At 41.1% G+C, this 16,384-nt stretch overlaps 1 protein-coding gene across 5 annotated transcripts in view; it reads right to left on the bottom strand.

Annotated features, from left to right (window-relative positions):
• The window catches only part of AMPH (amphiphysin), a 145,414-nt gene that overhangs the window by 89,546 nt on the left and 39,484 nt on the right, over positions 1 to 16,384 (bottom strand). For all 5 annotated transcript variants that reach the window (XM_065052015.1, XM_065052018.1, XM_065052016.1 and 2 more), the window contains exon 2: positions 3,342 to 3,422. In XM_065052015.1, the coding sequence (XP_064908087.1) occupies positions 3,342 to 3,422 (81 nt within the window). The remainder of the gene's footprint in view (positions 1 to 3,341; positions 3,423 to 16,384) is intronic.

The raw sequence follows: 16,384 nt of genomic DNA, 5'->3' as shown, positions 1-16,384 counted from the left end.
TGCCCACCAGCCTCACTGGCCCTCCATGGCCCAACTCATGGAGGAGACGCGGCGCAGGCAGCTCCGGGTGCTGCTCACCCGCTTGCCCCTACCACCGGGCACCATGTCCTGCCGGGTGCTGTCAGGACCGGGAGCTGCAAGGGACATCAATACCAAGCGCCACATGCCAGCCACAGCTCCCGAGGGCCATGACACCTCTCTGCACTACAACATCCCACCAAAGCGGAGAAGATGACCAGGTGGACCAACCAACATGGGAGACTCTGCCCACCACAACAACAGCGCTGGCCCCAGGCCTGCCAAGCACCAATTCTAACACCTTCACCCGGCGACCCTGCTGGCCCCAACCCTGGAGAAGAAGCAACAATCCTGCCCAGCACCTCGCGCTTACCTAGAGGAACCACCGTCATCTCCCAGCCGGGAACCAACAGCCCTGGGACTGTCACCTCTACCCCATCCTGCTGCTGACAGCCCCACCACCGACATCCCCACCACCTGCTGGAACGGGCGTCCCCACCCATGGATGAGGACGCACCCACGGGGGGACACACTGACTGAACACCGCGGGATCCAATTCCCAGCAGCCAAGCTGGCTGTGGCTGCGCCCATGGCGGCAAACCCACCACAGGGGCTGTGGCAGCAGCTGCCCGGGCCCCTCAGCTGCCGTACCTCCCACCGACTCCCCGCCATCCCTCGGGCACCGGGGCCTCACGGCTGCACCCACCGCACTGAGGAGTAGGAGGACTCGGTGCCCATCACACTGCTCCAGCAGCAGTGCCTGAAGAAAGTGGCCCAGCAGGAGCGGGACCAGAGGCAGAGTCCTGCACCCACCCTCTCCAGCCCCAGCCCCTCCCAGATCCCATTTTCTTGCTTCATTAAACCACTTGGGTGTTGGCTTTGCAGCACCTCTGCCTATGGTCATTTCTGCGGTGGGAGGGGGTGAACACAGCACCTGCCCACACTGAGTGTGGCTGGCTGGGAACGGACGCGGAGAGAGCATGGGGACAGGACATTGTTCCAGGGAATGGTCACCCAAGGGAGAAACGACGGTGGTTGGCACCAGTGCTGGGATAACAGAGGCCCCAGCACCAGCATCACTACCCCCACTACAAGTGCCACCATCACCGCCCCAGCTCCTGTGTCACAGGCCCTCAGCTGCTGTCATCGAACATTCTCACCCATCCTACGCCAACTGAGGAGAGAGGTCAGAGCTCAAAGCAGAAAATTACATGGGTAAGCATGTGCAGGCTGTGCCCCAGTCCAAATGAGGCATCCCAAATGAGTCTTTACGGGGGGGTTCTGATGCCCTCCATCCGTCAGGTACAATATGACTTCACTAATCACCAACACTCACATTGCCCATCAGTGAGTATAGTCCATCCAGGCAAAGCAACTCTCGTTTTGCAGCCTTTGTCCTTAAGGCTTTTGGCCACAACAACAGCCAAGAAAATTTAAAGGTACAGTTAGCCTACATTCCTTCCTTGATCAGCACCTCCTTCTCCATCAGTTCTTTCCATTTCTTTAGTTCCTGGGGAGGACACACCAAGATTTTCCTCAGTCAAAGAGAGAAGAAAGAGCAGTCACAAGTCTGCAGAAAACATGCCATCCATATGTATGGTGCCTACACAGTAACGTGTAGGCCTGCAGATACATAGAATACTGAATTAAGGAACTGTTTTCCTGAACAGGGAGAAAATAGGGATCAACTGAATACAACCACCACTTGTGGCTCCTGTTGATAGCTAGGAAGTGCAAAGAATGAAGAATTAACGCTGTTTCATCAGGGACGCGGGCACTGCGAAGAAGCTGGTATGGTCTCCCACAAGCCTATGACAAGCTGTGGGACAAGATGCCAAGGCTAGATGGGCATTTGCTAGTGATGACCCTCAGCCGATTGCCTTGGGCCGTGTTGGCCTCACTGGAGCACACCTGGAATCTTATGGGGATGAGCCGGGGGCTCCTGAGGTTACAGAGGCCAACAGGGAAACACCAGTGAAATACCGCAAAGGAATTAAGGGATTGCCGATGGCTCACTGTGCTGCTTGTCCAGCCGTCACACATTCTTGGCCCTTGGCAAGTCCAGACCGCTCTGGACAGAGCACAGGAGTTGTTAGGGACACATATGGCTTGCATGATTTCAACAATGACAAGTCTGCTTGCTGGCGTGTTCAATAACGGGCCTTTGAACAAGGTAGCAGGCCAGGCTTTTTGTTTAGCTCAGAATCATAGAATCATTTTGTTTGGAATTGACCCTCAAGATCATAGAGTCCAACCATAACCCAAACCTGGAATTAGCCCATGTCCCTAAGAACTTCATCTCTGCATCTGTTCAACCCCTCCAGGGACGGTGACTCCACCACTGTCCCAGGCAGCCTGTTCCAATGCCCGACAACCCTTTCCAGGAAGAAATTGTTCTGAACATCCAAACTAAACCTTCCCTGGTGCAACCTGAGGCCGCCGTTCTCTCACCCTCCAGTGCCTTTCCATGTCAGCTCTAACTGATAGTTTACAAAGACGACAGGTACCTCCGTTTACACTTAAGTAACAAGGCCACCTTCTCCGTCACATTAATGCAGCTCATGGCAGGCATTAATTTGTACTAGAAAGCTACTAGATAATTAATCACGATTAATCACCTTGGAGCCAAAAACTCTGTCCAACAAAGCAAGGAGTAATTGAGGTTAGAATTTAGGATTGCATTGGGAGTAGATCATAAACTCTTCAGGGCACCTTCGTTTTCACATCTTGTGTTAACAACACTAAGAGTAATTGAGCACTGCTCCCTAGTAGAGCTTCATCATCTCTGCCACCATAGCCCCCTTATGCCTGCACCAATCAGTGGCCTAACAACATACAGCAACCTGAAACTATTCATCTTTGCATCTCATATAAAACTGGTATTACTATATACCACCGATGAAAGCAATCCACAAAATGAAACCAAGAAATGTACATCTTCTCTTTGTAAGAAGGCTACTACAAATCTGTAATTAGTCCGGACTGGGTTCTGTTCTAAATGACAATGTGCCGTCTCTCTGCTGATTCCAAGTGGTTCTATCCTAAATCATAGAATGTTTTGGGTTGGAAGGGACCTTTAAAGATCATGTAGTCCAGCCAACATGATGATGTTATACATGTTATTACAATATGTCCTTTTATTTTGAGCACATTTCCTAGCCACCTGCATGCACAAATTCAAATGTTTTTTCTGTTTGAAAACAAAATCTTATGCCCCCCCCAATCTTTTTACCTGTCATCCTATAACGCCTTCTTCAAAATCAGCAAGTTCAAATATGATGCATTATTAAGATACTATTAAAGAAACTGCAAAAGCAACTGACCTCTTGCCGTTTGAAATTTTGAACATATTCTTCAAACTGTTCATCTTTTGTTTCATCTGCTTTTCCTAGTTTCTGAAGTACCTATATTGGGAAAAAAAAAAAAAAAAAAGGAATAACTTAATATTTATGTCACAAAACAAAACCACTGCTACTTTCAACACTTCTGTTCTTGAAGTTAGGCTTAAATAGCATTTCATTTTTGTGGGTGTTGCATGCACTACTGTTTCCAAAGTTCACACAGATAATCATTTTGTCAAAATAAAAAAAGATAAAAACAGGAATAAGGTGTGTGTATGTGTGTGTGGAAATACACTTCAAAGTATGGAGTCCTTTGGGGGTATGTGTTCTTTTTAATGAAGCAACTTCTCTTTCAGCAAAGAATCCCATGCTTTCAAAGCAAGGAAGTATAAGAAAAAATTGCTGGCACTGCAAGTAGTCTTCCCTTTCAGCCAGAGGAAGGAAAAGAAAAAACAACCAAATTTCATTAAGTTTTTCTTATGTTTATGGCTCATCACATCTAACAGTATTATATTATCTGCATGATTTCCAACATAAAGTCATAGAGAATAAAGAAGTGTAAGGCTGCACAGGAAATTGTTACAGCTGATACTTATTTAAAACTCCTATTGGTGTTCATATTTGCTCCCCTCATTAATTCAGCAGTGCCTTCTCATCCACTAGATAATAAATATACTGCAATATGTCAGTAACAAGGGCTATTCATGTGATAGCAATCGCAAAAGTAATTTGACACAGTTACATTTTACACTGTATTTGACCACAATAAATGCATTCTATTATTAAATCCCGGCACTATTCATTCATTTCAATACGCAGCTGCAAATAGGCTTCACCCTTCTTGTTAAGCAACCCCCAAATATTTATAGACTACTATATGTGGGATGAATCATCTCACGCAGTGATGTTAGGATTGCTCTCCCATGACAAATTGACCAAACTTTCAATTTTTACAGGAAAACAAAACAAAAAAAAACAAATGAAAAACAAACACAAAATAGAAACAGGAGCAATTAACTGATACTATGAATAAACATACAAACATCATCACCTATTCTTCTCAAAACAAAGGCTGCACAGCCCCAGTCCTGGCATATTCTCCCTCTGCCTGCCTGTCTGTCCCAACCCCAGCCAGCCCCACGCCACAAACTCAGGCTGCACAATGGGGGTGTGAGCATTCCTGCAGCAGTACATGGGGGTCGATGACCATGAAGGCAATGTGACTCTGCCTGTGGACCTAGTGTGTAGAACTTCAAAGACGTTTTAAAACATTCACAACGGAAAGAAAGACATAGAGAGGAAAAACAGACAAAGACCAGCCTTTTGCTCTGGATGGCTCTGTTGTAGCTTTTCAGTCCCTCAGCTCATTTGGGCATTTCGGGTTGCTTTTAAGCCTGCTGACTGCTCCAAAAGACCTCACATGCTCTCATCACCAACCTCGTCATAAAATATTAAAAAGTACCACAGATGGTTCTACAGAGGAATCTTTTCATTTAACATTTCAAATCATCACTTGCTCCTTGTCACCAATGAGCCAAACAGTCTTCCCCCGACTGCCGTACGACTTTGATCCACACCAGGCGGCTCTCTGAAAACCCAACATCTCCTTTCCAAAGCAGTGGCTGCCAGGTAAGCCACCTGACCACAGTGATGCATTCAAATCATGTTCACAGGAGCAACTATCAGGCATGTTAAATGTAGTCCGAGCAATCCATAAGATAGGAAACAAAACATGGCAAGAAGGGTTGTCATGATAAACTCTTTTCTTCTTTCCCATAATATTAATGGCACACATCCATGTGCGCTCAGGCCCAATAGTACAAAGGCTTGGAAGGGAACAACCTGCCTCTCACAGCACTTAACCTCCTATGTTTTGGGGTTTCTTATCCCATCTCCAACTTTCAATTTCTCTACCGTTATTTAGGTGAACTGAGACTAAAATGCAGTGTTAGAATCTGCAAACACCAACCCTAATCTTAATCCACAGTTACTTTAAATAACCATTAAAAACATAGCTTCCCAGTTTTCCTAATCCTAACCCAAACCAGAACTACAGATATGTCACATGGGTGGAACTCCCTGTTCCAAGGCAGAAGCCATCATGGAAATCCTGCTGCTCATGCCATATACATGGATACCTGGTGTTCAGTCAACCTTTTCCTAAATGCAATCCTAATCCCATCCCCACAATTCTATAGAGAGAGAGTGGAGCAGGCTGGGGATAGAATAATCTGTTTCTCACAGGTCCCTTTATATTCCATCCATATAGCCCCACAGACCACTGAAAGCTCAGCCTTTTACAACCAACATAATTGTAATGGCAACTTTACTTCTGGTAGTCTAAACAGAGAGGTGACCAGACTGAATGTAAGCTGTAGAAACAGATTTACCTTTCAGCACTTATTTGTGTCCTTCTGTCTCAAAGTAGAAGCCTCTTGTCAACAAAAGTCTGTAGCTTAGTTTTGCTCAGTTTGGTCACCATCTATAGGGTGTCTTTGGGGTAGGGTTAAATCCCAATGAAGGCTTGACTACACTACACACAGGTTCCTCCTACTCCAACCCCTCTTGAGGACAGGCTGAAATAATTTTTAGACATGTTGGTCATCTTGTTATATAGAGTACCTGCATCAAGATTAGAGTCAGGGTTTGGTTTTGGGCTAAGGCTAGGCCTAGGAAACGGCAAGTAGACAGCCTACTAGCCTTAGGTTTAGATATTGGTCAAGAGAAAAGAAACTTACAAGTGCTCAGGTTACTGGAAAGCATCTGATGGCCTTTAAAGGTAAAATGAAGGCTGTACTTAGGAGCACCAAGTGCCTAATCTCCCCCTTAAGCCTCAGTTCAACCACCTGTCTAGATGAGGATTAGATTTAGTAGCAGGAATAGCTCAGAGGATAGGAGAAGGGTAGATGGACTGTGTTTTACAAAAGCCTTGGAGTGCTCTACAACATGTCAAAGAAAGGAGATCTAGATGGGTAAGTGGCTAATATTTTATTTTAGGTCCATGTGGTAGGTAACCCACTTGGTGGACTTGGATTCAGGCATTTAAAAAAAGAAAGAGGAACAAAAGCTGTTGCTGAACATTCAATGGCCTGCAGGGCTTGAATGAGGCTTGGACTCACAGAAGGCAGGTGTCTAGCATTTCTTTTCTCTTCGCATGCCCATACAGAGAAATAATGTTTGGGGTTAGGAACATCTATCAATGTGTATGAACAGCCTGTACCATTTAAAATAAAATAATAATAATAAAACAAACAAAAAAAAACCAGACGTGACCTGATTCTCAATACATATTCTACAGTCAAGTATTCTGTAGTGTTCTGAAGATTATATAAAATAGCTGGTGAACATGATCACCCTATTCAAAAAAAAGAAATAGGTAAAAAGCTACCTCATTTCATATAATTAGACTAAATCAGCTCCCAGTAAGTTTTCTCATAAAAGACAAAAAAAAAGGAGACAAAATTTGAAACAGCTGCTTTATTTTTTTCTTACTTTAACTGTGGTCTCCAAATGTGATATTGTACAATTTTCTTAATGCACTGAGTTACATTAAGGATCTAAAATGAAAATCAGTGTTGACCCAGCATGTCACTGAGAGTATATGAACTAAATAATTAAGTCCAATTAACATTGAGAATGAACTAAATGCTAAATTTGATCTGATGGTAAACCTAGATGCCGTTGAGTGAATACACGTCTAGAGGAATTGTCTGTGAATGTGGTACTGAGAAAAATAAATGACAGATGCTACACAGGAACATAAAATTTGAGTGAGGACATCAAGCGTATCTCGTATCATTCATAAATGTCATCAAGAGTACAGGTCTAGATACAAAATATTTCCATTTGGGGATGTTGCATCTTCAGTAAATCTTTTGGAAGACGTAAGACTGAACAGTTCCTGTTTGGTCTTCTAAGTGCCTTCATTTACTAAAGAATACATTTCAGTTCTATGAGGATCTGAAGTGTTAGGAAGAAAAAGTCAGCAACTTGCTTATCTTGAATTAAAAGGAACAACTTTACAATGATTGTGATGTGAATGTTAAATCCCTGCAATGTGCCAAAGAAAGGAAACTAATATCAGTTAAAAAATTTCAGATGTGCTTGAGTTAGCTTGATTATGTTGAAAACTCTCCTCTTGTGGCAAGGATGACAGTGTTATAATAGCTGTTGAGACTACCACCTTGATAGGCCCACCTATTCCCCTCTAAAAAAAGTTTCCAAGACTATGGCAATTCAAAGAAAGGAAAAACAAAAAAGAGGAAGGAGGAAGAAATGTATTCTCTGATGTAAACTTGGCCACCCAGGAGCTGCCTTAAGAGCAGCTCAGCTCCCTGCACAGCAGCAAGGTTGAACAGGAGCTGACAGTAACCACATCAGACACCACAACATGCATTATCCCCAGTCACGCATCTGTATTTTTAAAGAATAACCAGCATGTTCAAAACCTCTCAAGGCAGAAAGACATGACTGCTCAGACAAGACTACCTAGGACAAGACTTAATCAGAAATTCCCAGGACTGTTAAAACACTGAAAAAGCTAAGCTAATCTAACTGACCATGAATAGCACTATTTAAGCGTATTACAGAATAAGCTTGCTTGAAAAGCAAGATAAACACTTGTGAGAGTCCAAAACTATTGTCACTGACTCACTGTCCAAAATCTTTATAGAACAGCAAAGTGCTCCAGATCTCACCAGATGAAACTCATGCATCCACAACACTTTTTTTCTAATACCATACTCTTCTACAACCTGGAAAAGAAATACTAGGGATGCATGACTAATATGTACAGCTTTCCAAAGGAGTTTCAAGATGGTACTTCTGGGAAGAAATTGGTTAAAATGAAAGCAGACTATTCAGGAGAAATCATTTTAGAATTACCTATGTGCAAAGCATCATTTGGATTTTTGGCAAATGCTCACAAAACTGAAATAAGTATATGGTCAATATAAAACAGAAGCTTTTTATGATGTATGACAAGAATGCTTATCTGAGGTGAAAAAGAAGCAGCACAATGGGATAAGTTTGAAATAAACATGACAGTATTTCCACTTACCCAACTCTACAATAGTATATGACAAAACATACAGCAAACATATACTGGTGCTAAGCTTACCACAGCCTGACAGTAATTCCAGACAAAATACTCAATCCCACCAATCCTCCCACACCAAACCAACCCTCTCCCCACCAAAAACACCCCAGACAGGCACCTCCAAGTTTAAAAAGACAAAATTTTTCAGGTGATGAGATGCTATACAAAGCATCCAACACTACAAAAAGTGTCAAATTACGAAAGCTAAGCGTGAGTGATGATACCCAGCTGATACTTGAGAAGAGTAGGAACCAAGTTTAAGCAATACTGTGGAACACAGTTTAAGAAACCTTGTTCATTCCAGAAACAAAAGCTAGCTTAGAAGACAATACATGGAAGTATGAAGACTGGAACAGAACTAATTCCAAAATGTACTTACAAGCGTGAGAGCAGGGTGCTAAACACAGCAAATACAACAAATACTCAAGACCCACTAAAGCCGCACAAGATTCCCACCTCCTCACTGTCAGCATGTGGGTGGCTGAAGTGAAACCAGAGGGAGAGTCACCACAAGGCTGGTATTCGGTTGTTCCTCTGCAAAGAGGGGCAGGAAGAGACAGCAAATTGGATTACAGACATGTCAGTGTAAAGCTTATGGAACTCCATGTTTAGTCCAACTAATAAAAAGTCTCTTCTCCAAAGAGGTGACACTCATATCCAACTACTCAAGTTCTACTTGCGTGGCATTTAAAGACAAAACAAAACTTATTTTACCATTATGTCAAAGTTTACAGTCTTATCCTGCCTCCATTTCACTCCAGCACGGAAATCTCAAAATATAGTCAGAAAAAGAAGATAGGCAGAGAGGTATCTTTCTATACTGTTACATTGTAGGATTAAAATATGCACAATGTATTTTGTAAAAAATTATACGAAATTTCCTAATTAGAAAAATAATACATAAAAGATTCTTTAAGAACATGCTATTTTTTTTTCTCTAGTATTGTTTTTTGTTTTCTCTGTTTTTCTTGTGTTTTGTCTTTTTTTTTTTTTTTTTTGGGGGGGGGGGGGCGGAGGGAAGATATAATTGTGCATAATCAATAGGCATTTTAAAAATATAAAGTCCAAGAACTTTTTGGTATTGTATTAATTTCTGCAGAAATTAATTTACATAGAATATGACTTGAAGTCTCATGGTACATGTGCAAAGCAATTGCTAGTATCATAGGTGGGGAAAATAAGTCATGGGGTAAACAAGATGGGTTTTGTTAAGGGCTTTTTTTTTTCCTTTTTCTCCAAGGATTTCCATTTGAGAGTGTTGAAGTAAGTTTCTGACTAAACAGAGCAAAAGATCAATATTCTTCAGCTTTCATGGTAATAAGTTAGGCAGGTGAGCACTTTAGGGAGGAAAAAGCAGTATTTAGCACTTCATTTTTAGGGTTGATTTCCAAACAAGCTGAGTCTTTTGGCCTAGCCAGAAACCATACCATATTTAACATTACTGGGATTTTGTAAAGTAAGTAGATCAGCAACCAGGAGATACCTAGTAAGTATAAATTACGATTTTATCACAGAGTTAAGATATGCACATCTGAAATAGTACAGTGTATTGCCCCATTTCAGTTCTGCTGTGAATATTTTGATACCAACACAGCTCCAATGCAACAGCCTCAATTGCTTTTCTTTTCCAAAAAGTCAAATTAATTTTGTACTTTCCCTGCTATACAGCCCTACGCTTTCCAAGAACTCAGGGTTCCCTTTGTATCACTGCTGCTGCTATTCCACCACTGCTTTCCCGAAGAAACAATACCTGACAGTGACAAATGTTTGCTCAAGCCTCCGTCCTCATTAATATCTGCTGAAGAATTGTGGGAAAAAAATCCCTTTGTCACTGACAGACCCTCGAAAGCCTGAAAACCTGTTTAAAACAGAACACTGAGCATTTTACTAAGAGGGCTATAGAAAATGCAGAAAGACATTACACTAAAGCTCTTCACTGATAAGCAATAGCTTCGTGTGGTGCTGGCTTATAGCAGAACCACACCAGGCATCCTGAGGACTGCAAGACCAGGCAGATCTGGGAGCTGAGTCAAAAAGGGTGATGCTCCGGCCTGTTTTTGAATTCTCAAGAAGATCCACTGGTGTATAAAACACAGAGATGATAACTTAAGTAAATTCACTTTAAATCATTAAGGAGAAAACAATGTCCCTCTTACCCAGAACACACAACACTTCTTTTTTAAAGAAAAAATTGCCATGGAGATGGCAAATACATTTTAAAACCTCAATAATCAGCCACAGAAGGAAGCAGAAGACTTGGAAAAAAAAAAAAACAAACGAACAACAAAATACCTATGGCCTCATTCTCCTCTGACCATTCTCTCTTCTTCATCTTCAGCAGAATCTGCAGTCCACATTGTTTCCTTTATGGATCTTAAGACATGACCAAACTTAGCTTGGGTATCCTGATCAATGTTAGGTGACCTGTAGTTACCACTCCTCTTTTCTGTCCATGCTTGCACTATTAACATTATATAGAACAACTGATGACTCAGCAAATCACAGCCGATCTTCACTGTCATGTAATGTACATCTCATATTTCTATTATGGTATTGGTCCCTAGCCTCCAATGTAGGTCTTCTCTTACATTGAGCACAATAGTCATCTTTTGTCCACCATTTACAGTTGAATTTCATTGCTGAAGTTTGACACACAGGATCATATACTAGGAGAAAGGCCATAAAAATAAACTGTAATTTGGGAATGTACCATTTAGTGGAAGACTGCAATGCCACAATCACTATCCTAACACATGACAGAGGTAAATTCTGCTGTACGGTGTCACAAAGCAAAAGTGAAACCATATTCTGAGCTGCATTAATGCATGAAACATGGCCCAAGCAATGGAAGAGGGCAATTGCATACTCTCCCGTATGGAAAAGCATAGAAACAACTCTATGGGTCAGACTAATTGTCCATATAATATATGAACCTCTATCTGTTCCCCGCTAAAAGAAGATGCCTCAGGAAGATACATGACAAGTGTGCTGTGACACTCCTCCAGAACCCTTTTCCAACCCCTAACAAACTGCATTTTAAGGAATTCCTGACAGGGAGTTTCTTTACATTTTTTAGTCCTGATGGATTTTTCTTACTGATGGATTGTTCTGCTGCTTGTGAAGCTCTGACAAAGTGTTTGCTGTTTCAAGAAGCATGGAAGTTCAATTTTCTCATGGCTGCTTTATTTTCTTTTTGTCAGCTTTTGCTTGCTGGTGCTTTGAGTATTGTAAAATACCATGATGCATGGGAACAGTTTTCTAACAAATGAGAAGAGTACTGAATAATACCCAGTCGAACATAAAACACTGTAAGATATGTTCTCTTAATCAAAATTGAAAGAGGAAAATGTGGTCTTTCTACATAGCCTAAATGACAAATGTGAACAACATGCTATGAGAGATGATTATAATAACCTTTCTGCAAATTACAGAATCTAATTGTACATCATTGCCCAGACAATGTAAAAATGCTCTAGAGAGATCCACAAAATAAACAAGATTATGACTCCTCTCAGAATGAGGCCACAGACTTGTACATTAGTCCTTGGTCATTTGGTTAAAACCAGAAAGTACTTTACAGAGAGCACTGACTTGCACATTGCACCACAACGCGTAGACAATTACTCACCCTTTTCTTCGCAACATCCAGCCTACTACAAGTAGGCGCCCTTGCAAAATTTAACACAATAGTAGCTGGATATCATTCTGCCTAAGTGTCATCCTAAGAGGTCCAGCAGTAAAACTGAGCTGGGCAGTAGAAATTTAAGGAGACCTAAGGATGAGCTTTGAAGTTCACAAGGTCTCATTTTGCTGGTAAGAAGCAAAGGGATACTAACAGTTATGACAAAGTACTTTGTACATGATTAGGAAACTATCCTGCTTGTCTCTTACAGTGTTCACAGGGTTTAACACTATGGGGCTCCCTCACATATGTAATGTGGCTCATCACACACTCTCTGCACGTGTCCTGGAAGATGCTTATCCCCAGTGGATGTGAAAGCCTGGCACACCTTCAAAGAACGGCATGTACTTCAAAAACTAAGCAAGCTGTTAGACCAGTTTTCTCCAGTCTGCTCTGTATGATCAATCGCGATAAGAGGATGGCATCCAGGCAGAGATCCTGGAATGATGCACAGCAGGTGATTTGCATGGGATGTGGCTTAAAGAAGAAAACTGAAAGGAATAAGAAAAAATATAGACCAAGATGCAGAGAGGCAAAAGTGAGTAATCAAAAGTAAGAATTCAGAAAGAGAAAAACCACTTTGAGAGAATAGGGACCAAGCAAAAAGCAAAGAATTAGCTTTAAGAAGCCGTGGGTTTGATTTGTTTGCCTTCTTATAGGCATCTCAGATGGCATAGGATGTCTCAAACATCTCTGTGCAGGTGGTAAACATGACACAGGACCTGTGGAAGCATCTCCTGCAATAGCAGCATGAGGTGAGGCAGGATACAACTAAAGCAGCCTATTTGTAGGCAGCTGAATCGAGCTAATAGCATTAGCAGCATCTACAATCCCCAAACTTTTGAGTGTTCGTTTTCCTCACAAAATCTTTGAATGCAATACTGGTTCATTCTTTGCTCACTTTACCACAGGGAAAACAAAGTACAGGAATGGCAAGTAACATCTACACCAAGTTCAGAGGAAGTTAATCACAAGAAAGGCATCAAATCTGATTATTCTAGAGTAGCATCTCAACCTCTGGGCCATCCTCCTGTGAAAAGGTGTTTCATTGCACAGAAATACGCTGCATTCAGATTATCTGCACTAGAGCTATACAGAAGAGGAAGAGTGAACAAAAGATCCTAAAGAACTGGAAAGACAATCTGTTTGCCCTTCTCTGGCTGCTGCTGGTCCCACACTTCTTGAAAAGATTGATCACTTCTGTTGATTGAACAAGAGCTAAATTTAACTGCCTGCACAATTAGCAATAATATCCTCAGCTGAATTTCTGTGTCCTTTACAGCATCCCAGATAAATCAAAGTGCTACCCTGCTGAATTAATAAAAAAATCCTGTCTGTTGCTGTTGTTTCTGCCCATACTTACTCATCTAGTCAAAAAGTACCTGGATGGCTTTCTAGTAGTGACCAGAATGTCTCAGCCTTGTAGGAGTGAGTTGTGCATCCAGGCTCACTTACACTTTTCTCATGACAAATTATTTCCCTTCCTCTTACCACCTCCTCTACTTTCCTACTCCCCTTCGGTTTGTCCTCTATACTTACTGTTGAGCAGACACTATTCTTAATACTGCTCCCTCAAAATAATAACAACAACAGAAGAAATGTGTTATTTACTGGCCTGATAGTTTAACTCTGTTTATGTGACCACTTCATTTACTTGATCTTCTGTTTACTTTTGGCTGTATTTGGGCTGCAAGGTTTCCAAAGCAAGAGACCATCTGAACCTTTACCACTTTACAGCACCAAAGACAAGGGACCACCATCCTGATTTATTTGAAGGTCCTACCAAAAAGCCGTGATTAATAATTTCTCTTCTGATGTTTACATTCACCTGGTGACTAGCTAGTTCTTTTACTGTCTATTTACCTGATACTCCTAGTCCTTAAGAACTAGGAAAAAAACTAAAGCAGACACTTGAAAAAACTTATTTCACCATATTTTCAAAGTATAAAAAGTAGCACTGAATCAAATGTAAAAGATCAACCATTGACAAAATTTTAATTATTCAAATTAGATGGGGATAATTATAAAAAAGGAGTAGATTGCCTGTATACAACTTTTAAAAAAATAATTTCTGAGATCTTATCAATATAACATTAAAATAAACTATAGTACGAAGGCATCTAGCACAAAAACTTTTAAGCTGGAAGCAGCCACAATGCAATAAACAATTCTGTCTCCTGTACAGAAGGGCCACTAAAGCTCATCCTTGCACAAGGAGCCTAATATAATTTACCCTACCAAAGCCCTCAGCAGTAATACCTGACAGAGAGACATCAAATACAAAATTGTAATTTATTTGTGGCTACCACAGTTTCATTTTCTTAATTAAACATTCAAATTCTACCTGGAAAAAGACAACTTTGTCCTTCATAGACTGTCTCTCTGGATTTATCATAGAAAATACATGATACTCTTCCTGTCTGCTGGGAGTCAAATAAAAAATAATCAAGCAAAAAGCTTTTCAGTCACAAGGCCAAAATAAAGATCACATTCAATATAACAGACCTTGAATTTAAAAGTGCACATGAATCCCCACTGTCTGTTTCCACAGGATATATATAGCAGACTCTTGATGACTTTATTTAGCTCTGATAATATGCTTTCAGTGGATCAAAGACCTTAAGGAAACCAGGCTTTCACTTTAAGTAGTGATGCGTTTCAGGCTATTTCCCCTTATATTCACATTGCGGTACCCAATTTTCTGTACTTGAGTCCACGACCCAGTAGCATTATATCCTGTTGGTCTTGATTAAATTCAAGCTGAACCCATTTATAATAAAAGAAATTGATTTGGGCACTAAGTAGATAAAGAGTGTAAGTGGTAATATATAATGTCCCCTCAATAGAATGATATGAAGTTGGTAAGTTTAATTAGACAGCATTACAGGTATCTCTAGGTTACTTTGCATCACAAAAGACAGACAAAGGGTAATTTACAAATGAAAGTAATTTCTTCAGCATGGAAGAAGAAACAGATGAAAGTGCTTAAAAAAAAAGACCAACAGAATTGCTGGGGAGAAAAAAAATCTGATTTAAAAGAGATATGTTGATTTGACATAATAAGTTGTTTCTAACAGCTCCTGGTGAGATTATAATTGGCACTCTTAAACCTAAAATTACAGTTACACCAGTAACTGTGCAGAGATGAAGACAGAGACAAGACTTCAGCCAGTCCTGACGTTGGTAATTAACAGAGCTCACACATTTCTCACTGCACAGCCTCAAAGAGTTAACAAATGAATTTCTTTTCCTTCCACTTCAACATTACATCCACAAGACAGGCTACTAGTGGTTTTGTGTCTTATGAATTTGGCTTCTAAACTAATCCATATGGTCTAAGTAGCAATACAGATGCCTAATCTTGACTGCCTCCTCCAGTCTGAACTGTGACATTTCCATGGATACTCTCACTTCTTGAGAAAGGTATTGGCTGAGGCTAGAAAGAGATGCCCAGGTTGTGTCCAGCATGCAGTAAGGTGCAGATGCTGCCCACCCTGAGGCTCCTTCACATCCAGTAAGGATGGGATTTCTCTCTGCAGGCTCAGGGCAAACGTTCATTACAGGACTGATATAGTGGAGCACTGGGGAAATGAAAACAAAAGTTTCCAGTGTGGTTTGATGGCTTGCCAACAGCATATTTCGCCACCTGTTAAGACAGTCTCATGTCATGCCGCACGTAGCAACGTGGAACATGAAGATAACTTTGTCTAGTACTTTGCAAAACATTTTCCAGATTGATGTTCATCTGTGGAGGAATTTACTGTTTCTTCATAGATCATTAATATATTGCACACTAAATACCAGTGATGCACCTGGCATGGCAACATTTGCTGAAGAGCTACTCTTCACCTTTGGGATGTTCCAGATCTCTTCTCATCCAGAGGCAGATGGCGACACTGACATAACACTTCCAGGTGAATTCACTCCTCTCTAGATGGAATGATACACAAGTTTGTTTCAAAAAATTGAGGAGATTATCTCCTAACAGTGAGAAAAATTAGGTAGGGCATATACACTTATTTCCACTTATTGGAAGAATTTGCAAAGGCATATTCTCATAACAACCACAAATAACCCCAAGACCAGCTCTATAAAGGAATAATTAAATGAGCATAATATGGCTAGAATTATGTGCTAGTCAGATATTTCTGAAGAACATTACTAGTGTTCCTTCTCATGGCTTTTTAGAATTATTCAGCATTTTTGCACGACTGAAGGTCACACAGGGCCTCACGATATTAAAGT

This window comes from Columba livia, chromosome 2 (assembly GCF_036013475.1).
Source record: "Columba livia isolate bColLiv1 breed racing homer chromosome 2, bColLiv1.pat.W.v2, whole genome shotgun sequence".
Classification (NCBI taxonomy): domain Eukaryota; kingdom Metazoa; phylum Chordata; class Aves; order Columbiformes; family Columbidae; genus Columba; species Columba livia.
The sequence above is the reverse complement of the archived record's forward strand: the minus strand, read 5'-3'. Positions and strand labels throughout refer to the sequence as shown.